Raw genomic sequence first — 27,119 nt, 5'->3', positions numbered from 1 at the left:
GTCCAACCCACTATCTGGTAGCGTCCAAATCTCTAACGTTTTTTTCAAATGAATCACGTCATAACCTTATCCAACTATAGTTATCATACTCGGTCACAATGTCTTATGTTTAAGATGATTCCCATGCATTTCCCTGAAGAGAAGTTTACATTTTTAACATCGCCGATTCCTATGGATCGCATAAATTGTAATTCTTTGAAACATATGTCGGAATAAAGTATGCAGCTATAACATGCGTTTTCTCCATTCCTTAAATTTTTAAATATACTCAAATACCCAAAATATCAAGGAGTTTCTGCCTCACCAACAGGAATTACCCCACAGTTATTTTGTGATCTTTGCTACCTTGGTTTCTATTAACCCATTTATTCTATCTGAATTATTATTTATTAGGATAGAATAAATACATATAATTAATTATATATATATATATATATATATATATATATATATATATATATGTTACATGTTTGAACAATGTTGGTTCCAGCTCTGTGTGTCATTTGTCAATCAAGTAAACTATACTCATATGTAAACCTGCCTGTGAAGAGAGATATCAGTGTCTGAGTGAGTGAACATTTGGAAATCATGATATAAAGATAGATTTCCACTATAAGTTTCAGGATGTATATGAAGTACAAAGAATACATACATGAATTTAGTTGAAGCCACATTCTAAAGACTGTGTCAATAATGAAGATCAAGCAATAATTTTTCAAATAATTGCATGTAGTACTGTGGTTCTGCGGTAAGAAGTCACCCACATCAAACTAGTACCCAAAACAAAATTACTCTGACCATATATTACATGTATGTACATTAAAAATATGTATGGAGGGTGTTGAACTGTAGCAAAGAGGTTTTGAAAAAATGTTAGTGAAAAAAAAAAGATGATAGTTTAAAAAATTTGAGAAATACTGCTTTAGAAGAATCTAAAGATGTTATCATTCCCAACTACACTGCTTCATATATTGTTAATTATGATGTAGTCTTAAGATCATATTTTTATTATTGTTCTGAAAATTCCAGGTAGCACCACACCCTACTCCATTGTCAGAATGAAACCCATCTGTAGAGGTGACCCAGTTGTTAAAACAGTTTAATTATGATATTTTGCATTCTCTTTTTTTTTTTATTGTTATTTTGAAGGATTATAACTTCTTTTTTTATAGGTAGCAAATTTCATATTGCTTTCTTTTCTGCTTAAAGTGCATCAGCAGCAGTTTGCTCTTTCTAAATTCTTCTGTCACAGGTCAGCAAGAGTTCATCTAGTTTCATGAAAAACAAGTATTTTGTGGGGAGATTTTAAGTAATCTAATATATTCCTTTCCAGTTGAGCATGGAATTTTTCCAATAGTTTCTTGTTTATGCCTGATTGGGAAAAGTGTTCCAGCTGTGAGAATCTTATCTTTTTCTTCAAGCATATCTAGAACTACATTCTAGATATATAAAGACTGGGGCTTGTGAGTTCCAACCCTTTTGAAATGGATACATGCATCTTTATGTACATGTATGTACATGTGTGTGTGTGTGTGTATTTATATATATTTATTAATAAAATACCAAAAACATGGTGTTTCATCTATATATATATATAATCCTTTGTATCTCTGTCTGTTCCCAATGCATTCTCAAATGGCCCAACCAAATCAAATCAAATTTTACATGTTAATGGTATGAGACCCCAGGAGTGCCAACATGTAATTTGTTTGGATTAATTTACACTGCATACAAGAATACAGACATACTATATACGGTACATTATTAAACACACACACATCTATACATACATACCTGATGACTGACATGTGTGAAGTGTCAATATGAAATTTTATTTACATTTCCTTTTTTTTTTTGAAGTCAATAGAGTGTAATTTAAGAGAATTGACTGCTATTTATAGCAGGTCTCAACTGCATTAACTTATTCCAGTGGTTCTCAACCATTTTTTGCCTATGGACCCTTTTACTTCCTATTTTTCTCTACAAAAGCCCCCTAGCTATTCCATGTTTAAAAAAACTTTTTTTTTCATAATTAAATATTATTAGGAATTGTATTAAAAATTACTAAGATATAGTGTGTATTATAGAAGTATAATCAAATAATCAATGTACTTCATAAAAACTTTAAGGACAAAATCTTATATGGACTGCAGTTGAGAATCACAGACCTATTCCTATTGTTGGTAGTGGCAACACTGAAATATTTGTATTATGATTTGTTTGTACAGAGTTTAAACACCACCACCACCACCAGCATCTGGGGAATATCATTGGGAAACAATTCTTGAATATTGAATTAATATATAAAGACTAGGGTTTGTGAGTTCCAACCCTCTTGAAATGAATACATGCATCTTTATATATTTGTATGTACATGTGCATATGTGTGTGTGCACGCTTGCGCGCGCGTGTGTGTGTTTACATATATTTATTAATGAAATACCAAAAACATGGTGTTTCATCTATCTATCTATCTATCTATCTATCTATCTATCTATCTATCTATCTATCTATCTATCTTGTCCGGCTGCAACCATCAGCTGAGTGCCATGCTTCGACAAGATTTTGGCCCATTAAACTCAGTATCTCTCCACACGGTGGGCCCAGAACAGCTGGATGTATTGCATTGCAACCAGACTCATGACAGTTCTGTGATCTTGTACACATTCGCAAACCTCCTGGTAATCCAAGCACTACCCTCAACTGCTTTCTTCCCACATTCCTTGATTGTCTTTCTCACAGCAGATACACCAGCCGCCTTCAGAAACCTTCTGAGAGAACCTGCTGGGAAACCCCTACAGCCAACCTTGAACGCAACCAGCTCACAGATGTAACCCTTCTCCCGAATCTCAGCTACCAGCTCTTCATAGCCTAACAGCTTCCATTCATGGGCCTCAGCAATGCTCTCCTCCTCAAGGACCACATGTCTCTGACCCTCATCTACCAACACCAGGTCGGGCCAGAGTACTGACACAATGATGCTTTCAAGCAATGGCTTGTCCAGGAACACCTCCCACTTTCTGTCTTTGGCTTGCCGAGATTCCTGCCTCTTTGGCATCACACCCTGCTTCACAAATGCTGTCTTGCACAAGCTCAGTTCAGGCACTTGACCCTCTCTTGCAGCTGAAGCAACAACGTTTAGCACTAAATTATGTCTAAATGTATACCATCCAGACTGGAGTGCTTTTGGGAAAGCTGACAGCATGTGTTTGAGGCTGCCATACTTCCCACACAAGTGACACTGTAGACTCTCTTGGATACCCCATTTTTTGAGATTTGCTGGAGACAGATGCACATCATATACAGTCTGGATTAGAGCTTTCAAATGTCTTGCTCTCAACCACCACCAATCAGACTACTTCAACTCCAGCTTTTTGACATCATCCCGATTCAGCCACCGACCCTGCTGTGCTTGTTGTGCTGCGTGACCCAGATGCCTCTCATCTTCCAACTGCCTTACTTGTTGTTCACGTAGCTTCAGCTGTTCTTGTTCACTTGACTCAGACCAGAACTGCTCTCTCTTGACAAGCCCCACATCAGCCCTGCCATCTATAATCACTCCATGCACTTCAGCATGCTGGGCCATCTCATCAAGCTGCTGTATCGCCTCAGTGACCTTCCACTTCCTACCAGTGTTCAAATCTGGTGGATTGTTCTGGATCACAGTGTCCCTTGACTCAGAAACCATCGATTGCAGATGCACCTTGGAGACCTTGTACTCCTCCACTAGTGATGTCAGGGGCAACTGGAGCATACCCTAGTTGCCATAAAGGGCGACAGATGAAAGGCACTTCAAAAGGCCGAGTCACTTCCTTACCATCTTATTGATCTAAGGTTCAATTGTTTCAATCCCTGTTAGTCGTTAGGTATGCCTCTGTATGTGTAGATGTGTGTGTGTTTAATAACATACCGTATATAGTATGTCTGTATTTTTGTATGCAGTATAAATTAATCCAAAAAAATTACATGTTGACACTCCATTCTTTAGCCAAAACAGTCTCCAGTTCTTGTAGTATGATGGTAGAGGATATTGACTCCTTACTTGTTTTTCTAAAATGCACCATAAATGTTCAATAATATTGAGATCTGGAGACTGTGGTGGCCAGATAAGATGTTCAACTTCATTAGAATGTTCCTCATGCCATTCAATAACAACTTTAGCTGTGTGAATTGGTGCATTATCATCCTGAAAGATTGCATTTCCTTCCGGAAACAGTTCCACAACCATAGGATGAATTTGATAAGATAAAATGCTTAAATAATCTTCACTTTTAATTCTGCTACGAAGGGAAACCATTGGGCTGGCAGATTTCCAAGATATATCCCCACCAGATCATCACAGATCCTCCTCCATCTTTAACAGTTGGAAGAAGGCAAATGCTTCTTTTGGCTGTCTGTACACATATACTCAGCCGGTGGTTGGAAATAAGGTAAGAGATGACTTGTCCGAGAAAATAACATTCTTCCACTGCTCCAGGGACCAATTTTGTAGGTTTTTACTCCACTCTTTGCAATGTTTGTTTTTGAAAGTAGTGGTTTTCTGATTGCAATCAAATAAGCAACCAATCAGTATGATGCTATTGCATGGTTCAATCTTCTGGACTCTTCTTGTACCCTATGAAAGTGTTGAGAGTGGCTGACTCATTCACATGGCTTGTCAGCCAGAATGTTGAATGCAGCACAGTGATATGTGCCTCCATTCTTGCCACATCTCATGGTTCCAGACATTTGTGCAGACAACTCTAGGGTCAAGAACAGACTGAACTAAACATTCACATAATGTCTCATAAGTAACTTCTTTGAATGTGGCATGGTTTTTTCTTATCTCCCATCATTATCATTGTTTAATGTCCTCCTTCTGTGCTGGCATGGGATGGACAGTTTGACAGGTGTTGGCCAGGCAGAAGCCTGCACCATACTTCTGTAGCTGTTTTGGCATGGTTTTTTACAAATGGATTCCCTTCCTAACAGCAGAGTGGGCTGAGTGATTTTTATGAGGCACCAGCACAAGCAAGGTCAGTTTTGGCATGGTTTTTGTAGTTGGATGCCTTTCCAAATGCCGACCACTTTACAGTGTGGACTGGATACTTTTTAAGGTGACACCAGCACTGGTAGGGTCAGCATGTAACTATGTAAGACAAGGAATCTTTGAGAGGGGATGGGATCATCGGAGGAGGAGATCTTGTGTCAGATGATGAATGGTTAAAGTATGATAGAGAGACAGAAACAGGTGTCTTGCTGTAGAAGAGGTACATGGTTACCCAGCCAGAGAGAGGGGGGAAAGGAGGAGGAAGAGAAATGGAGGGAGATAGGAGAAAGAGAGGGAGAGAAAGGGAAAGGGAGGGAGAGAGAAGGAAAGGGAGGGAAAGAGAGTTAACAAGAAAGAGGACAGAAACAGGTGTGCTGCTGTAAAGGAGATACATGGTTAGCTAGCCAGAGGTAAGAGCAAGAAAAGGAGGGAGAGAGAGTGATTAAAAATGAGAGCAGAAACTGGTATGTTGCTGTAGAGGAAATACATAGTTATCCGGTTAGAGGGAAGAGCAAGGGAAGAGAGAGAGAGAGAGAGAGAGAGAGAGAGAGAGAGAGAGAGAGTTGGAGAAGGAAGGGTACAAGAAAGAACAGGAGAGAGATGGTGGCAAGGTGCCAGGTATACTTGCAAATAGAGGGGATAAGGCATAGATGGGATAGTAAAGTAAGGATGTGAGAGGTAAATGGTGGCAGGTGCTGGGGCATACTCTCAAGGTATAGAGGTCATAATATAGGAGTAAGGAGTGGGGGTGAAGAAGATTGTGACTGGTGAGGATTTGGGTATATAGAGAGGGTGGGGAAAGCAGTGATACAGTGAGTACAGGATTGGGGAGTGGGAGATAATCATAATATACGAGGGGAAAATGTGAAGAAGAGAAGAGATACAATTAGAGAGAGGAGATGTAGTTTGGTATGTTGGGGTAGGGTGTGTGAAAATTTTATTGTTACATGTGGGTGGAACACAACTCTTCTAGAACTCAGTTTCACTGACATGGGTAGGTATTCTCTAGAATCTCATATCACTGGACATCTCGGTCCATTGTCGTTTCTTTTGTGAACCCCAACATCCTGAGATCGGTCCTCACCACTTCATCCCATGTCTTCCTGTGTTTTCCTCTTCCACAGGTACCATCCACTTTCTGTGACCAGTACTTCTTTATGCAGCCATCTTCATTGCATGTCCAAACCAATCTAGTCTCCTCTCTTGCATACTGCATTTCATTGCTCTTATGCCCAACTTTTCTTTCAACACATTTACACTTTGTTGTTCATGCACATTGATGCTGCATATCCAGCAGAGAATACTACCTTCATTCCTTTGTAGTCCATGCATGTCCTCTGCAATCAAAGCCCATATCTCGTTACCATGGAGTATAACTGTTCATACACAAGCATCATACAATCTACCTTTCGCTCTGAGAGAGAGAGTCCCTTTGTTGCCAACAGAGGTAGTAACTCTCTGAACTTCCTCCATCCTATTCTAGAAACAATACTTTCAGAAACTATCAACCACCTCAAGTCTGTAATTATTGCTGTTGTTAACTGTAAATGGCCAATGCAATTTGTCTTTATGTGCAATAATAAATACTTTAGTTCTATATTTAAGAGTTGAGGAATTATGTACATTATTTACATTTGAACAACAACAACAACAACGAAAAATACCTTAGGAATGAAAACCCAAGTTCGAAATTTCCCCAAGGCACCTGATGAAGGCTGGAGGGTAAATCAGCTGAAACGTTAACAACAAACAAGATGAGGACAAATATCCGTCAAATGTAAATAATGTAATAAATACTTCAATTAAATGTTTGCTAGTGTTATTCAGTTATTTTTCACATAATCAAGAAACATATTTTCATTCATTAACTCAACCAGCTACCATAGCAGCATTGATGAAACACTACATAATACCATGACAAAGGTAAAGAGAAACCATATAGGTCTTGTTTTGTTTTTGTTAACTAAGTTATGTTTATAGCTATGCAGTGTTTGTGTGTGTGTGTGTGTGTGGGGGGGGGGGTTAGTGTGTACTACCATATACTGTTTCCTGTGTGCCTTATTAAAGCTATAAATGAAATGTTGAAAGTGTGCCATTTTTTTCCTCATTGAGTATTTATTTTGTTCTGCATTTAGGGGTATTTTATCAATTTGGACCTTAACGTAACCCTTTTGTATTATGTGTGTTGAAAGTTTGGTAATGTTGGGTGATTGAGCAGTCTTTGACTTGCATTGAGGATATTTGATCTCAGTCTTGGTTGTGGGTTCATCCCTTTTTACTGCATCAAGCGCTTACAATTTACTATATTTTTCCAGGACATGAAAAAGCAAACCCTATATACAAACTACCCAAATTTGTAGAGTAATTTCCCATGTTTTAAAAGAGGTAGGGATGAATGGGGACTGCAGTGTTTGGTGTGCAAGCCATGATGTATGTTTCTGTGAAAATAAAAGTAGTCAATGGTTTAAAGACACATGTAATCTTAGACAAAAAAAAGCAATTCGTGGAGATGGCTCCTCAATAAAACTGAAGATCTTTTATCAACCCATATAGAAGCCCTGGGTTGGAAACAATATTCTCTTGAGTTTTAAAGTGTTTTATATTGTGATGTTATCAAATACAGCTAAGTTATTGATTTTTCATTTAGATTTCTCATTCAGGGAAGATACAGAAACTGGCATGTATTGAGATGGTAGGTGAATAAAGATTAGGTAACGATGTAAACAGATTGTCGGCGAATAAAGACTGGATGAGGGGTTGAGACATCCAAAATACACAGCAGTGTGTTCACAATACAGTTATCTCCCTTCCTCCGCATTCACCGCCATTATTTTTATTTCTGAAATTATTTGTTTTTATATAGAAATGTCCACAGAAACTGAAGAAGATGATTATATGTCTGATAAATTTGTTGATAACTGGTATGTGTTTGATAATGATTCTTTTACTTCTTTGAAATAACGATGTGTCTGTTAACAGATACAATTTCAAGCCCAGTGCATTCTTTGTTCCCCGTTTTATTTTTTAAATCAAAAGACACGAAGTGACTCAAGTGTTTAGAGTTTCGTTCATGGTACTTACAAACTATGCCCAAACCTCTTCTCTATATATGGAAAAATGTACTTTTTCAGTTGTGTGTATAAAAGTAGAATTAATGATGTTAAAATTCCTCCTCGTTGTACTGAAGTAGTTTTAATGCCTTTGTTCTATCCATTTTTATATTTGTCAGTTGGTTTGACTTCTATCGCTAAAACCAACTGACATATCACTGTTCCATCCATCAACAGAAACTGACGGTTATGTAAAATTATGCAACTGACTTTATTAAATATCACCAGAGGGGTGGTCTTTCGATCATTCTTTAGGTAATCTGGGCAACAAAGTGAAACCAAATGCAATTGCGAGATCGCTTTAGCGTGAAGTAAAATATTGAATTGACGTAGACCAAGTACAAGGGTAGAGTGCGTCTTTGTTAATATAGTACTTACTTTAGTATGTAATTTAGTATTTGGCTTGTATTTATTTTATCAGCCCTAGAATGTAAAGTCGATTGCAACAAGGTATGAATTCAAAATGAATTACATGAGTATAGAAAAATCTCTCAGGTTTTCTGCTGCTCACTAAAATCCATATACACAAATATTAGGTGCTGTCGTTATACTGGATTCCGTTCCACAAGTGTCGAAGGATTTAACAAGAAAAGTATTTATAAGGAGAAATGTATATTTATTCAGTTGAAAGTGCTCGTTATGTATTGAGCTTAAAGGGTATCATTTTTGTGTAATTAACACATGGTTTTGAAAGATTGTTTACACTTTTTGCAGGTGTTTTCATATTGGTGGAGACGTCAATTAACGGGTATATGAAGTTCTGAGTATTACTAACAAATTTATCATTTGAATTAAATTCATCGTTGATATATTCTAAAAATAATTCACTATGTAACGTAATAGTACCATTTTCCAATTTCGTTTGTTTTCAGTCTTTTTTAATTATCTTTTATTATCTCTCATCCTGATTTTTGGGCCCTCATATTACAATAGTATCTATATATTAATACTGCTTGTGTTGCGGTACATTTTCTTAGTTGTCGATCGGAGATCACAACGGAAGAGCTTCTACTTGGTCGTCTGAATTGATAGAATAGTAGCCAAATATCCCCCAAATTCTACCCGATCGTCTTGAATAAGGGAGAACAGATTACTGTAGTTGGTTAATGTTGACATCGCTACCCGGAAACGAAATCAAAAAGAAAAAAAAATAGTATAACGGGTGTAACAAAAAAGGTGTAGGAAACGAATATGAAAACAAAAAATCCCGGAAAGCAACGGGGGTGTGGGGAGAGGCCTTCGGAAAATTCACAAGATTCGCAAGATCCGAGTTTTTCCCTCGTAGCTGAAGAAAATATGATCCTTTTGAAATCACAAATTAGGCTTCTCCTCAGGAACTTGGATGCTAAACATCCCTTTGAAGGGTTCAGGTCCTTCTACTATATATATATATATATATATATATTTGAAATCAGTCACTCGATCCATTTAACACATGACATTGCTATGCCATTGGATGTTTAGCTACACAAAGTATATTACATGAAAGACGTGTCTCTCTCTCCCTCTCCACACAAAATTGAAACTTATTAGTTTATACCCGATTAAAATTTCGGCACGAAAAATTGCTAAAGAAAAGTGTAAACATTGGATACCATTTGAAAACTAATGATTTTAAAGAGGTATGTAAAAGTTATTTTGTTTTAATATAATACTTTGTTTCACATACACACAAACACTAACGTGGTTTTTATAAAGATTTTGTATCATTTTTCTCTAACGTAGTTTTTTTAAAGGATTTTGTATCATCTTTCTCTCTCCTGTCCAGACTTCGTTACCACTAATTTTTATAAAGGTGTACTTGTTAAAATTTAACGAAATTTTAAAGAAAGAAACAACCCCCATTTTCCAGACAAAAAGAGTTTTGTGGCAAAAGTGTTTTGTAATTCACCGAAAAAAAGAAAAACATTTTCCAATAATTCCGCACCCCCCCCCTTTTTTCCGAAGAAAAATAAAGAGTTTGCGGCATATTAGGCATCCGTAATGCATGCCGTTTAAAAAGTATTTATATACAATCTCATTAAAAGATATCCATTTTCCTTAAAGTTTAAAAAGTATTTATAGACAATCTCATTAAAAGATATCCATTTTCCTTAAAGTTACCAGGGAAAAACTCGGATCTTGTGAAATTTGGGAATTTTCCAAAGTCCTTCCCCACCCCGTTGCTTTCCGGGCATTTTTGTTTTCATATTCATTTCCTAAAAAAAAAAATCTTTAGTTTTTGTCAACACTAAACTTCAAGTGCTCTGCATTACCTTCCACCCGTGGTTGCAGCTGTGTTGGGAAGGGGCAATCATGCCAATGTGGTCCTTCCACATTGAGTCAACTTAAAGCGCTGGAATCTATTAATTTAGACAAGGCCTCCATGTGACGACCAGCCACTTCGGATCAAGGCCTCGATGTGACGACCTGGCTAAGTCGTAAAAGCAGGGCTCACAGTTTTGATGGGTCATCATGGAGTATTGAAAATGTCCCACCCTGTCGGTATAGTGACGGTTGGAGCTACCCCCGTGTTATGATCTGACCACCTTGGCGTTTGAAGCCACTTTGGCTGCCGTTGATCTGCTTCAGGGTTACTGGAAGCTAGTTGGATCTGGGACCACTGATCCCATTAACCGCCAATAACCCCCACTGACCCAATGATCTGGGACCCAATGACCCCAGTGGCATCATTCACCCTAATACACCGGGCATTTAAGTGTAGTTATGATCCACTTACTCTGCTGACCTTGACTCGTTAACTGGGTGTAATGCCTGACCAGCAAAATGTGCATTCAGAATACATTGGTGTGCCTCTTATGGCCCCTTGGTGAGTAGTTGACTAGATCCTGGTGGCACCACCCACCTTAATACACCAGATGTTTAAGTGCAGTTATGATCTACCTAGACTGTTGGTGAGTGATTACTGGGCTGATGGATGTACCCCCTAAGCATGTGACTTAGTCCACAAAAGCTTGGTGTCAGGAGGGAAATAGCCTACATTCACAGGATAGGCTTAAAGAGAGAGCACCTCTGTGACACTTAGTGCACTCAGAGGGTGGTCACTTGCCTAATTCGACTGTAGAAGCTTTTTGTTGGCTTGAAGCATGTCTGTCTGGCTGGTGAGGTGTCAGGGGGCCTGCTGCCCATGTCAGAATTGGGTTGCCAGTTGGGTTTCAGATGTTGTTTCCTGTGTGGTTGGCTTAGCCCTCTGGATGTGTGGCACTGTCCATCTTAAAAAATGGTACTGGCTTTGACAATTCAGATGGACTTGGATGAATATGACAACTGTTTGGGACACGTGCCTCATCTCTGCTTTTGTGCATTTCTGTTGATGAGTTGTGATGGAACTGCCTACATTAAACCAAGGGAAAGATTTGGTACCTTGTTTGTGAATAGCTGACTCCAGTGTATCCCTTGTGCATGTGTACCCGTTAGATATATGGCAATTCAATGTAGTTCAACGAGAACTTACAATGCGGCAGGTTGTATTTTGTGTGCTTGGGATCACTCTGAAAATAGAGAATTAAAACAAACATTATTGACACTACATTCACTTCACCTTGCACCATCAGATTTCCACCTATTTTTTGTCTCTTCAGAATTCATTGAATAGACAAACCTTCAACACTGAAGAGGATGTAAAAATTCATCTGGAAGAGTTTTTTTTACCTGTAAAGACAGGAAATTCTTTGAGCAGGGAATAATAGATCTGCCCACAATGTTGCAGAAAATATCAAAATGAACCAGTGATTATGTCTCTGATCGAATAAATCTCTTTGTGTTTTAAAACTTGTACCTTGTTTCTGCTTAAAAGACCAAAAGGACTTTTTGACCAACCCATTAGTTTCTGATTAAAAAAGGGAATGATCATGAATGGAGCATCTTTGGTAATAGGTCTGCTTGATTGGGGCTAAACAACAACAATCTTCTGTTCTCTGTTACAGCTGTCTATCTATGTTGGACTGGAAGATATTCTTCCTAATCGAAACTTGTGTCTTACTGAGAGTTTCCTACAAGATTAAGACATTGGACAATAGAGTGTTGGCTTGATAATTTAAAACATCCAGTGTAACATTGTTGTTATTGAATAATTTGGTTACATTACTAATCAATGTGAGTAAAACATGGCTATTAACTACCTAAGTGTATCAAATGTTAACAGAAGAGAGAATGATTATCATTAAATACACAAAATTCTGGCTTCTTCATGACTTTGATCTTGACCTGATTGTGCAGACATGATTTTCTTAAGAAAACAACCTTCTGTGCTGGTTGACAATCTCACATATCATTGTGTGTATAGCATTGTGATTATGGAAGCATCAGAGACTGTAATGAACTAGAACTACTGCTGTGATATATGCACAGAGCACATTATACAAAATCTACTTCAAATTGGTGAGTCAGTGTCACTGTTAAAACTGATGAGAGCACATTTGTCACTCAGGCACAATGTAGGTTTTTGGATGTTTTTGAAGTTAGATCTAGGTGTCTTCTGGTTGCACTAAATGATGAAATAATTGCAATGCTGCCAGATATTCTGCAACATTATATTTTTCAAATAACAACAGTTTTAAACCATCTCTAGGTGTCATACAACACCATCAATTAAATTGGTTTTTCTGTACCTGAAGGTTAATCACAACCTGCATTTCATTGATCCATTTATGCATGTTGAAGCACTGTGGAATTGTGCAAAAATGAAGAAATAGATGTGACATTGGTACTCATTGCACACAATTAGATTCTTATTTATGTGGCTTTATGCCTTTCTTAATGATGGATTTGAAAATTAATTAATGATATTAGGTCCATTTATCACTTTTATTTAAAAAATTCATTAAACATTCACTTTTCTCTCAGATTAGCTTGCATCTCATACACAAGATCAGGTTTTAAGTGGTATGTAGTGCATCAGGTGTTACAGTATATACTAAATCAGGCTTTTAGGTTACTGGCATGTGATGCAAACATGTCTTATAAAACTGCTTTCCAGTAGTTTTTAATGTTACAATGTATATCAATCCCAATTCATATAAAATAATACTAGTCAGGTTAAAAATTAAGTGACACTGCTTGACTATAGGTCTAAACAAATTATTCTCTTCCAAAATTTTCAGAAGAAACTAGACCCAATCAGTCATCCTGTTTCAAAATTCGTTGATTATTTACTTCAGTGCATCTCAATTCAAGTTTTCCATATAATAAAGGTAGACATTTTGCTTCATAAATTATCACCAAAGAAAAAAAGAGGGCAGAGTAAATGAAATTAGGGCATTTCCATACTTGCAAGGGTGAGATGGATTTCCACAATCTGCATCAGTTCTTACATAGAGTTACTGCTGTTCTAGGTAGGTTGGTGGTTACATCTTACTCATACATTTCACTTTTGGCTTAGTTTCTTTGACTGGATGCCCTTCATATAACCAACCATACTGATTGGAGGGATGGTTTTTATGTCAGGGACAAGCAGAGTATCTTGCTGTAGAGAAGATACATTTATATAAGGGTGGTTAGAGGTATCTGGGTAAAGGTAAGATGATAGTGATGGGGTGCTAGAGCAAAACCCTTAAGAAGCAAGAGATAATATGGGAAGTAGAATAGGAGCAGAGGGGCAGTTATAAAACTGTAAGGGAAGTGTACCAAATAGTTAGAGATGGAGGTAGAAGTGAATGTTGTGAGTGTTGCACAGGAGTAGTGCAGCTTGATGGGAAATAGTATGGGTGGTGGGTGAGACGAGAGAGATTGTAGTGGCTCAAAGATGATAGTTCAGGGAGGAGATGATGAGCAAGGCATAGGAGTGGTTGGGAGGGAAATGTAGAGATATATAGAGGAGCTATAGAGGGTAGGTGTGGTAGTAGACATGAGAGAGCATTGGGAATGATGATGGATATGTGATGAAATATGAGGTGTTAAGATGAAACATAGCAGAGGAGTGGGTAGGGAGAATAGCTGGAGGCACATGGAAAGAGATAATAAAGAAAATGAGGGATGGAAGGAAGGCTGTTACTGGTAGCAAATAAAGAGTTAGGGGATGTAATATGTGTCAGAGGGATGATTGTTAAAAGGTGGCAGGTAAGGTGATGTGAGGAATACTTGACTGGGTGGTATGGGTGCAGGGACAGTGCCCAGGGAAAAGGGGATAGTAGGAAGGTGTATACATCAATGTTATATATAACAAGATATAAAATGATGATGATAAACAGATCACTGTGTGGATGGAGTCATATCCATATATTCATAGTGTGAAAGTAAGCCAAGTGTTTAAATCTTAGGGTTTGCAGTGTGGATCAAGTCAAAGTTTCATTTTCTTAATGACTTATCAGGGATTGCTTATCTCTGCATTCCAAGTTGCTGATGTCATCGTCCATCATCATCATCATCACATGTCTATTTTCCATGCTGGCATCGATTAAATCTTTTATCTTTTACTTGTTTCAGTGATTAGACTGTGGCCATGCTGGGGTACTACCTTGAAGAGATATTTTTAGTTGAACGAATTGACCCCAGTATTTTTTTTTGAGCCTGTTATTTATTTTATCAGTCTCTTTTGAACTGCCAGGTTACGGGGATGTAAACAAATCAACACCAGTTTCAAGTGGTGGTAGGGGACAAATACAAATGCAAAGATACACATACATACATACATACATATATATATATATATATATATATATATATAGATATATATATATATATGATGGTCTTTTTCAGTTTCTGTCTACCTGATCCACTCACAAGGCTTTGGTTGGCCCAAGACTATAGTAGTAGTCACTGGCCCATGGTGTCACACAGTGGGACTGAAACCAGAACCATGTGGTTTGGAAGCAAGCATCTTAATACACAGCCACACCTGCCCTTTTTTTATGTATAGACTGTAACAGTCATTTTGTTAGTTACACATGTGAATGTGGCTGAGCACTCCACAAACACACATATTCTTAATGTAGTTATCAAAAACATTCAGTGTGATGCAGAATGTGATAAGGCTGGGCCTTTGAATTACAGGTGCAACTCATTTTTGAGTGAACTGGTGCAATGTGAAATAAAGTGTCTTGCTCAAGGACTCAACGTGCCACCAGGAATCAAATACATAACATTATGATCATGAGTTGAATACCCTAACCACTAAGCCACCAACAAGATCTGAAAAGTTGGAGGACTATGTATTATTTTGGCATGGTTTCTATGGTTGGATACCCTTCCTAACACCAACCACTTTACTGAATATACTGTGTGAATTTTTTCATGGTATTAGCATGTTCTCTTATCCTCAGTAAGACAAAAAAGTTTTCTCAAGCCCTGCATTGTTATTACTCAATTCAATTTACCACCCACATACAGTATATGTATATTATATCATCATCATCATTCTTTAACATCTGTTTTCCATGCTGGTTGGGGTTGGATGGTTTGAGCAGAGTTGGCAAGCTGCAGAGCTGCACCATGTTCCAGTCTGATTTAGTTTGGTTTCTACTGCTGGATACCCTTTCTAATGCCAACCACTTTACAGTGTGTGATGGGTGCTTTTAACTTGGCACCAGCACAAGCACTTTACATGGCACTGGTACAGGACTCTTGCAGGCCAATCTTCTTCTCCAGCGGGAGTGGCCTTAACACCTCTGCTGTGGAGGACTAGTCTTTATGAGTACAGTAAGGTGCCAGGCATTTTGGCCCTTTGTCATCTCATCTGAAAGGTTCAGTGTCCTGAGGTTGTCCTTCCTTCAGTACTTCGTCCTATGCCTTCATGGGTCTCCCTTTTCCACGAGTTCCATCCACTTTGAGAGATTGGTACTGTCAGTATCCATCCAAACCACACAACCAAACCAGTGCAGTCTTCTCTCTAGCATACTGCATCTAATTCCTCTTTGTGCTTAATTTCTCCCTCAATACATTATATGTGTGTTTGTGTATGTGTGCGTGCATTATATATGTATATATATATATATATATATATATATATATATATATATATATATATATATATGAAAGCAAATGGATTTAACAACATTTTTTATTAAAAATCACTACAATTGTTTCACTGTATTCTTACACCTGTAGTACATAGGTGAGATGTTATGCAATCACTATTTTACTTTCAAGGTGTAAAATGCACCTCCTCAGGTGATTGTTTAAATAAGTTCTTCATTAGCTTCTCTTCTCATTTCACTCAGTTTGATAACGTATATCCTGAGTGATGTGTCACTCCCAGCAGTTTACAGACAAAACTAAACCCATAGATATAAGGACAAAATACAATTACAATCAAAATTTAAAAAATACATAAAGAAATAGAAAAGAAAAGAGTCAGCTTGACTGTAAATTTCTATTCTATCTAAACATCAGATTATAAGGAAGAAAATATTAAACATATATGTATATTCATTTCTACTCTAGGCACAAGGCCCGAAATTTATTGACCCCGAAAAGTTGAAAGGCAAAGTTGACCTTGGTGGAATTTGAACTCAGAACATAAAGACAAACAAAATACCGCTAAGCATTTCGTCCGGCATGCTAACGTTTCTGCCAGCTTGCCACCCTAACATATATGTATAATACAATGAAAAATGTGGATGCATGCATGTTAATGTTCTTAAGTTATTACACCTGGAAAAGTACAGAACAAGATTTCTACAGTAGAATTTGCCTAATTTGTCACTGCTAAAGGAAAGTAAGAAGTACTTAAAATTAAAATTTTAGAGTACTTATTGCAGCCAAGAATAACATTTTTAAAATTTAGTATATTTTATTAAAACAAATATTATGAAAACATTACTGGGTTTTGCTAAAAATAAGCCTATCTTATTTTAAGCCTTTGGGCTTATATTCAGAAACTCTTTTCATGTATAGCCCCAGTAATTTTTACTATTTTCAGAAAAAAATTATTTAAGCAAAATTATTTAAGTCTGTATTGAAGCCTATGGGCTTATTTTTGGATAAAGCAGTATTTTAAAAATGAAATAAAATAAAATTAATTTTTAAAAATACAGTAGAATTCGCCTAACTAGTCATCCCTTGGAGAAAATTGAAAGTGACGAATTAGGTGAAGTAACGAATTAGCCAAAGATGAATTAGGCTAATTCTACTGTATTAATGCCAACTAATAAATTTTACTTAATGATTTGTCAGATTAATTTTTTGTTTTTTAATGTGGAAGAATTGACTGAACATATGGTTGATTTGAAACCATTTAATGACCATTCTACTGCAATCAATGTTTTTTTTTTTTATTGTAATAGGATTTTCAGTTCAAGTGAAAAACAAAATCTTGTACAATATTATTTACAACTTCATATTTTATTGTTTGTACTTGATACAACTAAATAAAATGAGTATTTTAATTGTATATATCAAAAGACATGATTTTAGAAAATCTTTTTGTTCAAATTTATTTTTGATTATTTTTGTACCTTGTTTTTAAAGATTTACTAGTTTTTTAGATTCTCATAATAAATAAAATAAATAATCTCAAATTTACCTAATACAATGTATTTTAATTTTTAAAATGCTATTCTCGGCTGCAATATTTTAAGTACAGTAGAATTTTAATTGTAAGTACTTCTTACTTTCCTTTAGAGGTGACAAATTAGGCAAATTCTACTGTAGAAATCTTGTTCTGCACTTTTTCAGGTGTAATAACTTAAGAATATTAACATGCATGCACCTGCATTTTTCATTGTAATCCCCCATTTTTTTCCAGGCAGTGCTATTAAACTAAGAAATATTCTTTTGTTTAAAAATATTTGAATTAAATTAAACTTGCCTGTATATCTATTTCCTTTAAAATTAATTTTTTAGGATAATGAGAAATGTAATTATAATAGTAAAAAATATTAGATCCTGTATATAGAATTTTTATATCAAAATAAAGTGCATAATATGAACACACCAAAAAAGAAAGCGTGAAAATTCATGAAAAATAATTTTCTATATGATAGTGAATATTAATGTAATACTAATTTTATTATAAAATCCAGAAATAAACGAGTTATATCTAAATATAGTAAGAAGAGCTAACAAGAAGAGATATGAAAATATATCAACTATATAGTAAGAAGAGCATTCTATCATGAATAATAAAGCCATGGCTAATATAAAATTTAAAAAAATGCAAAAATAGCCAATGCATCCATCGTAAGGCAAGAGCAGTCACCTGCCCTTGTTAGGGCAAAGTTAGTGTTAGTTGAAATTCATGCAAAATAAAAATAAAGCCTGCAATTCAGCTACTGTTCTTGTCAACTTGCCTGAAAATAAAAAAATCTGAATCCTGCTACTCTGAAAATCCAGTCATACTGTCTGAAAGCAAAACCCTTGTCAATTTACCCTAAGAAATAATAATCTAAATTATGCTACTCTTAATATTGAATTAAAGTTTAAAAGCAAACAGAAAACTTATTAAAACTCCAGTATTTCTCACAACTTTGGTCATCGTAATGCTTTGCTTTCATTTATTTGATAAAAATTCCTCCTCATTTTGTGATAGTCAAGTATCATGCAGAATATGCCAGCTTCTAAATCCTGTTTTCTGATTAGGTGAAAATGATTAAACTTTAAACCTCAGTAACCCTTTTCTGCAATAAGTATGTATGTATGTACAAATGTATGTATGTGTGTGTGTCTGTGTGTAAGTGTTTATTTATGATGGACAGCAGGAAAGAATCATCAATTGTTGTCATCTTACCTTTTCTCTCCTTAAAGCTACGTATTTGTCACACCTTTGTTTCCCTTCATGGGCATTTTAAAAGTAACTTATGTGAGTGTTTGTGTTTATATGTGTGTGTATTTATGAAAGTATGTATGCAGTGTCATGTGTATATCCCTGAAGTCGATTTCAGGTGTTATTCTCCCCTTTTTGACCTCACATATTTGAAATCTCACCCTTTTTTCTATTGAATCAAATTTCATATTTTGTAGCTCAAAATGTAGCTTAGGAGGTGAACAATCTAAAAATGTATAAACATCATCAAATTTGGTAAAATCTGAATTAGTGACAAAGCCTAGAAGTGGTTGTGAGTGATTAAATGTTGATCTTAAGAATATTATTCATACACTGCCATGTGTGAATGATATTTATTACAATATTGTGTATTCTATGAATATGAGGTAGGTCTTCACAAGATACTTAAATACTGAAGTGAATCAAACATTTTGCAATATTGGGTTCCAATTTTGGCAGAAGGCTATCAAATCTGGAGGGGAAGGAAATTGAATATATCAACCTCAGGGCTCAGCTTGTTTCTATGAAATTAGGGTAACATGATCATCATAATTTTAACATCCAGTTTATTGAGGCAGATTTTCTGTGGCCAGATGTTCTTCCTGATTCCAACCCTTACTTCCAAGCAATGTAATATTTCCCTATGATCAGACATGCTTTTGCAGACAGCTGGAAGTGAATAACTTTCATTTACAACATTATGTTATGTCATGACAAGGAGCTATGAACATACACACAATCACACATACATGCATGCATACATATATCCATACTCTCTCTCTCTCTCTCTCTCTCTCTCTCTCACACACACACACATACATTTCTTTCTTCCAGCTTGCTCAGGTGTTATAATGTAGGTGGTACAATGATCCCTGCAAGAACAAATTGAGGCACCCAGTATATAATTTGTACACGCTGTTCTGACAGGCTATAAGGCAGTAATTTTTAGCAAGGGTGGTTTGGCTGTTTTTGGAGATGATGAGAGTAGTTGTAGTTGATAACTATTGGGGCAGTTCTTGTGTACCCTTGATACTTCCTCTATACAACCATATGAGATCTCACCTTTGGATCTCCTGTTTGACATTTTCTGTAGAACTGTTTCCAATATTTTGCTATTTCTATTGCTTTTGCCTGGACATGCTGTCAGTAGTCTTGCTCCAGTTTTTTTAGTCATACAACTTGTTTGTTGAATTGATCACTTGTTCCCCCTACGAATCTTCATTAGCCATCAACCCTTCCTTTTGAGGGGTGTCTTTTACAGAGATTGAGCCTTTCACATATAAGCTGCAATAAACTGACTTGGGATCACTAGCAAATAATTTATTGAGCATTTGCCATTTATATGCTGTACATTTATATTCTAGGTTTCCTGCTGCAGCTGTGAGTTGTTTCAGCTGGTGCAGTTTGGAGTTCAGGTTTTTGAATTCTGCATTACCAAATTGCCTTGCTAGATTTTTTCTGAGGTCCTCCTGATATTATGTAAAGTTGTTCTCTGTGTTACATTTCATAGCTACAACGATCTGCAAGATACTTTTTTACAGGAATAAAATTATATTTTTTAAGTTACATAATCATGCTGGTTCAGACCTGTTTGAATCTTGATTGCAGTGAGTCAAATGTACACATACATATCTGTGTGTGTGTGTGTATCTATATATGTGTGTCTTTGTGTATATTTTTGTCTCCCACCACCACTTGACAACTGGTATTGGTTTGTTTACATCTATGCAAAAGACATTGATAGAATAGGTACCAGGCTTTAAAAAATAAGCACTGGAGTCAATTTGTTTGACTAAATCCTTCAAGACTGTCTCCAGCATGGCTGCAATCCAATGACAGAAACAAGAAAAAGGTAATACACATGCACACACACACACACACACACACACACACACTTTAGGTTAGTTAAAATAAGCTTGTGACATATTTCAACATCTAAAGGCAAATTCAATGCTATTGCTGTAGAGAAAAAAAATTCTCTCTGATAGTAAAAAGGTGTAAAAATACCATATCTGTCTAGTGCTCCCCCTGTCAGATTCTCATATGTGTTTCTAGCTCTTTAGCTGTTATCAATGGGAACTCCATGGTAACTGCAGTGAATTTGCATTTAGAAGTTGAAATATGTCACAAACATATTTTAACTAATCTAAAGTTCATTTATGCCTAAACACTGCTTGGTGCTGATACTGCTGTAATTTTTTTGACTTGGTAGTCTAACGGTGCAAGTCACTCAATGCTGTTGACTGTGTTTTACTTAACCATTTACCATTCAGATTATTCTGTCAAATGTAATATTTTTTCATGCACATCGTTTTTAATTAATCATGCATTATCTCACAGCTTTGAAATTTTGATGATGTGATAGTATATTTTTAGAAAGGCATTGAAAGCTTGGATCTGATAGGTTAGAACATAGAACAAGTAGCATATGTGGGCCAGATATGACTGGTTTAAATGCTAAATGTTAGGGCTTTAATTAAGTCTGCCCAGAGTTACCTTTCTTAATTATTTCCCGTTGATAATGGCTAAAGAGCTAGAAATACTTCTGGAAATCCAACAGGATTGGACAGATATGGTGTTTTCACACCTTTTTACTATAAGAAAGAAATTTTTTTCTCCATGGTAACTTCAGTTAATTTGTCTTTAGAAGGTGAAATATGTTACAAGCATATTTTAACTAACCTAAAGTTTGTTCATGCCAGCAATACTGTTGTAAAATATATATATACACACACACACACACACACACACACACATATATATATATATATATATATATATATATATATATATATATATAGCATGGAAAGCAGACTTTAAACGATGATGATATATATATATATATATATATGTTCTCCAACTGGCAACATATACTGCAGTGAATTATTCTCTGCAGAATTGTTTCCGGAATTTTGCGTGCCGGAGCTGAGGCATTTTGAAAAATAGCCCCAATGTAATCGGTTGAACTATATGCAAGTCTTGTTTCGTGAAGACAATATAGTTCTGTAAATTATATTGGTTCTAGAACATCTATGCTGATGAGAACATGGATACTATTACGTAAGTATAATGTTAATGTTCGAAACTGCAGCCTATAGATAACTCTTTATTCTGTATATTTCTCATTTTGTCCTGTTCTGGTGTTTTGCGAAATTTTTCTGGAGAACATTATTTTTCTTTGTGGTTGGGTCGTTGATGACCTCTTTCTAGCATATTGGATGTCCACCTAGTGGTCATCCCTTATCCACGTGTAATACAATTTTTTCTGAATTTTCAGATTTTTTTTATATGCTAGGCCACTTGGTTTTAAATTGAATTAATATTCGATTTATCATCCTATCTATATAAATATATATATATATATATATATGAGATAGAAGCGGCTCTAGTATAATAAATATCATTAACCACATATACTTAATGTATATGCTTCATGTATTTGCTGGTGGGCTGTTTTTGGTGCAGTTGAGTATATACTCTTTCAAAGTGCCAGATGTTAAAACACCCGAATCATGGACAGTCCCATCTAAGTGTGGTGAACGTATGTTTCACCATTTTTGTGGCTTGTCAACATCACGTACCCTACAGGATCAGAGGCAAATGACCTCGCCAGTCCATGACAAATACACAAAGCAGCCCACCAGCAAATACACAAAACATATACATTATGTGTATGTGGTTAATGATACATATACTAGGGCTGCTTCTATTTCATATTTAAATTCATACACAAGTACTTGCCAGGCATACCCATACATAATTTTGCTTGCCATGAGCATTTACTCTGGGGTCTTGAATAATTATCCCCACCACTTATTAATTTTTCAGATCTCCCCCCCCCCCACTTTTATTCCAACACCTCTGCTTATTAATTTTTCAGACCCCATACTTTTATTCCATCCCTCTCCCCTTATTAAATATTACTTATCTATCTCCAGTGAAACTCTGTATATGAGGCATCAGATGTAGTGTGCTAGAGAGAAGACTGCACTGGTATGCTCATATAAGGCATATAAAAGATGACAGTTGCATCAAGAAGTGCTGATCTCTAATTATAGAGGGAACATGTGCAAGGATTAGACCCTGGAAGACATGGGATGAAATGGTGAGAAAGGATCTTCAGATGTTGGGCCTTACAGAGGGGATGACAGAACTTAGACTCCTAGCACTTTGCTATGCTTGAGAAGACACATCAAGCTAAGTAAAATCGTGGTTATTCTTGCATACAGGCATCTCTCTTAAGCTAAGCATTCCTAATCTTGCAGGTTCATGAGTGCTGGTGTCATAACACACCCATACCAGTGCCATGTAAAAGCACCCATGCTGGTGTTATGTAAAAGCACCCAGCACACTCTGTAAACTGGTAGGCATTAGGAAGGGCATTCAGCCATAGAAACCATGACAAAACATACATGGAGCTTGGGCAGCTCTTCAGTTGGCCAGCTCTTGTCAAACCGTCCAACCCATGCCAGCATGGAAAACAGATGTTAAATGATGATATATATATATATATCATCATCATCATCATCATCATTGTTTAACATCCGCTTTCCATACTGACATGGGTAGGGTGGTTTGACTGAGGACTGGCAAGCCAAGCTCCAATCTGATCTGGCAAGCTTTCTACAGCTGGATGCCCTTCCTAACACTAACCACTCTGAGAGTGTAGAGGGTGCTTTTTACATACTACTGGCATGAGAGCCAGTCTGGCAGCACTGGCATCAACCACGCTCGAATGGTACTTTTTACATGCCACTAGCACGGGAGCCAGTGAAGCAGCACTGACATCGACCATGCTTGAATGGTGCTTTTTATGTGTTACTGGCACAGGTGCCAGTCAGGTGACACTGGCATCGGCCATGACTACGATTTCGCTTGACTCAATAGGTCTTCTCAAGCACAGCATATCTCCAAAGGTCTTGGTTACTTGTCATTGCATCTGTGAGGCCCAGCATTTGAAGGTTGTGCTTCACCACCCCATCCCATGTCTTCCTGGGTCTACTTCTTCCACAGGTTCCCTCCACTATTAGGGTGTGACACTTCTCACAGCTGTCCTCATTCATATGCAACACATGACCATACCAATGCAGTCATCTCTCTTGCACACCACATCTTCAATAGTTGTTGACTGTGTCCATTATCAGAGCAGCATTTCTTCTTGTTTGTTTGTTTGTTTGTGCACATGTGAGTGTGTCAGCGTTCATGTGGATACACATATGTATGTGTGAGAGAGAGAGAGAGTGTGTGTGTGTGTGTGTGTATACATATACATATGTATGCATGTGTGTACATATGTATGTATTCTGCATATTTATTTCTTTATTGCCTACAGGGGTTAAACATAGAGGGGACGAACAAGGACAGACAAAGGGATTAAGTTGATTACATTGACCCCAGTGCGTAACTGGTAATTATTTAATCGACCCTGAAAGGATGAAAGGCGAAGTCAACCTCAGCAGAATTTGAACTCAGAACGTAATGGCAGACAAAATACTGCTAACCATTTCGCGTAGCTTATTCATGTGCAAGTTTGTGTTTGTATGTGTTATCTCCCTTAGACTGGGCACTTTTTGGGGTGGGGGACAGCACTATGTGCAACATTTTGGAAAAGGGCTTGTAGCTCCCTTAGCAGAATACCTAGAGACTCAGGGCCATTTCCATTGTCTTCCTCAGAATATTTCACACAAGAATTAACTTTTAGTTTTTATGTAGATGCTGTAGCCTTTCTTCCTATAAATCGACAGGCACACACACAGACATTCATCTTTATTATATCATCATCATCATATATATATATATATATATATATATATATATATATATATATATATATATATATATATATATGTAAGAACGACTGTGCGAACCAAAGGAGAAATGGTGACGAATGGAAAACAGGCTCCTTTTAACGCGTCGCACGGTCGACACAAAATATAACGATGATATGTTATAATACTATAACATAGAGAATTCGTATGTGAAATGCGAAGGAGTGCCAGTAAGGTAAGGATAGAAACGCAACCGATAAAGATGTATAACAGTAAGGTTTATTGGAGCATTAAACTGTATGTCTGTGTGTGAGTGTGAATGCGACATAATAAAACACAATATAAGACAGGCCGTCATGTAAACAAAAATAGTGTATGTATATAAATATATGTATGTGAATGCAAGAGATACAGAGGATAGAAAAGAGTCTGTAATAAGTACGTTAGAAGTCCAGCCACCAGGATAAGGAAATATCAGTTCTCAGTTAAAGTACACAGTTGGATTGTAGGTCTGTATATAAGAGGTTAAGGCTTGAGGCAGAGCTAAGTCACTTGTTGTGCAGTTGAGGCTTCGATGCCGGGCCGGATTCTTGATACAGATGTTCTTCGCAGGTTGAGTTCTGGCTGTTAATTTCGTGGTGAGCAAATCACACAAACAGGGTTGAGAAGCTGCAGTGGCTGTTTGGTAGCTTGTGTACGTAGAGTCGTGTTGACGCTGGGGAAGTTGAACGATGCTGTTGATGTCGTCGCTGGAAAACTGGCTGGCTGTGTTACGTGTGTGGTCAACGACCAGATCTTAGCTGATCTGAAGCCGCGACGAACTGGTGCGGATAATTTAGGCTATTTATAGGTACAAGGAGGCTCCAGAGAGCATCATAAAAACACTCTCTTACGTGACCTTATTAGTGGCTACGGTTGGTTGGTTTGTGTCCTGGCACGAATGGACTGGAGGCAAATGCCGCAAAAATAAAAGTCAGTCAGGTGATGACACAGCGAGGCGGGAAAGAGTTGTTTCCTGCTACGCTCGCATTTTTAAATATATAACCGTGAGAGAGGTGGTTTCACTACATATATATACACATATGCCGTCGCCAGTACCGCCTGACTGGCCCTCGTGCCAGTGGCACGTAAAAGCACCCACTACACTCTCAGAGTGGTTGGCGTTAGGAAGGGCATCCAGCTGTAGAAACTCTGCCAAATCAGATTGGAGCCTGGTGTCGCCTCCTGGTCCACCAGTTCTCAGTCAAATCGTCCAACCCATGCTAGCATGGAAAGCAGACGTTAAACGACAATGATGATGATGATGATATATGTGGTTGCGACCTGTAAACATGCTGGGCATTGGGTGAACAGTTTGACAAGAGCTGGCAAGACAGAAAGCTATGCCAGGTTCCAGCATCTGCTTTTGTATGGTTTCTATTGCTAGATGCTCTTCGTAATGCCAGCCACTTTACAGAATGTATTGTGTGCTTTTAATGTGGAACCAGCACAGTGGCATGGTTTCTCCAGGTGGATTACCTTTGTAACACCAACCATTTATTATGTGGTACTAGCACCAGCCAGGTCTCCAAGCAACTTTTAAGAGCAAAACCCTTGAGTGGGGAGAGGTTAAAGTATAATAGAGGATTAGAAGTGTTTTGCTGTTGAGGTAACCCAGCTAGGAAAGAAAGACTAGAAAGGGAGAGAGGGAGAGTTAAAGAGGAAGATAAGGAGACAATGGCTACCCCAGCCCAGTTAGGAAAGAAAACAAAGAGGGAATGGACAATGGTTCTGTAGAAGAAGCAAATGGCTGATGCAAAGCCCCTTTCTCAACCTAAGGTGACATGGTGGTGGAATAATGTAGTCAACATGGTCATTACAGCAAAGAAACAGGCCTGGAAGGATGGGAAATATGGTGGTGGTAGCAGGAAACTATATCAGGGTGACATAGTTGGGGTCAAGGGAAAAAGGTACAAGTTGTGGTGGTCAGGAAATAGCAAGGGGACTGGAAGTGTGGGAGTTTTAATGAAGGAAGAAATCTGTGAGAAGGTGGTGAAGGTCAGGAGAAAGAGTGATAGAATGATGACATTAGTGTTAGTATTTGAGGAAGAAGTGGTGAGAGTGATTTGTGGGTATCGTCCGCAGAGTAGAAGAGGGATCACTGAGAAATAGCAGTCCTTTGATGAAATGACGAATGAGTGGGACTTACATAAGGTAGATGAATTGGTTTGGGACATGGGTGATTTTAATGGACATGTTGGGAAATAGATCCAGGGCTTTGAGGGTGTGCATGGGGGGAAACAGAATTGGGGAGAGAAATGTGGAAGGAAGGATGCTGTTGGAGTTTTGTGATGAGAAAGAGTTATGTGTGGCGAATGCATGGTTTAGGAAAACAGAGAAAAGGAAGGTAACTTTCAGTGCAGAAGGGAATGAGTCAGAGATTGATTTTATGTTAGTTGGCAGGAAAAACAGAAAGTATCTGAGAGATGCAAAGACAATACCAGGGGAGTTACAGCACAGGTTGGTGGTTGCTG

At 37.2% G+C, this 27,119-nt stretch overlaps 1 protein-coding gene across 3 annotated transcripts in view; it reads left to right on the top strand.

The window, feature by feature from the left end:
- The window catches only part of LOC106876079 (G patch domain-containing protein 11), a 73,871-nt gene that overhangs the window by 24,325 nt on the left and 22,427 nt on the right, over positions 1-27,119 (top strand). Inside the window, exon 1 of one of the 3 annotated variants that reach the window (XM_014924487.3) lies at positions 7,850-7,950. The exons of 1 other annotated variant lie outside the window; for it this stretch is intronic. In XM_014924487.3, the coding sequence (XP_014779973.1) occupies positions 7,895-7,950 (56 nt within the window). In that variant the 5' untranslated portion in view covers positions 7,850-7,894. Of the gene's footprint in view, positions 1-7,849; positions 7,951-9,391; positions 9,762-27,119 lie in introns of those variants that run through there. One more of the 3 variants, XM_089359816.1, reaches the window with a different exon arrangement.

The sequence above is a fragment of the Octopus bimaculoides genome, chromosome 11 (assembly GCF_046866305.1).
Source record: "Octopus bimaculoides isolate indiv1 chromosome 11, ASM4686630v1, whole genome shotgun sequence".
NCBI classification, from domain to species: Eukaryota; Metazoa; Mollusca; class Cephalopoda; order Octopoda; family Octopodidae; genus Octopus; species Octopus bimaculoides.
The sequence above is the reverse complement of the archived record's forward strand: the minus strand, read 5'-3'. Positions and strand labels throughout refer to the sequence as shown.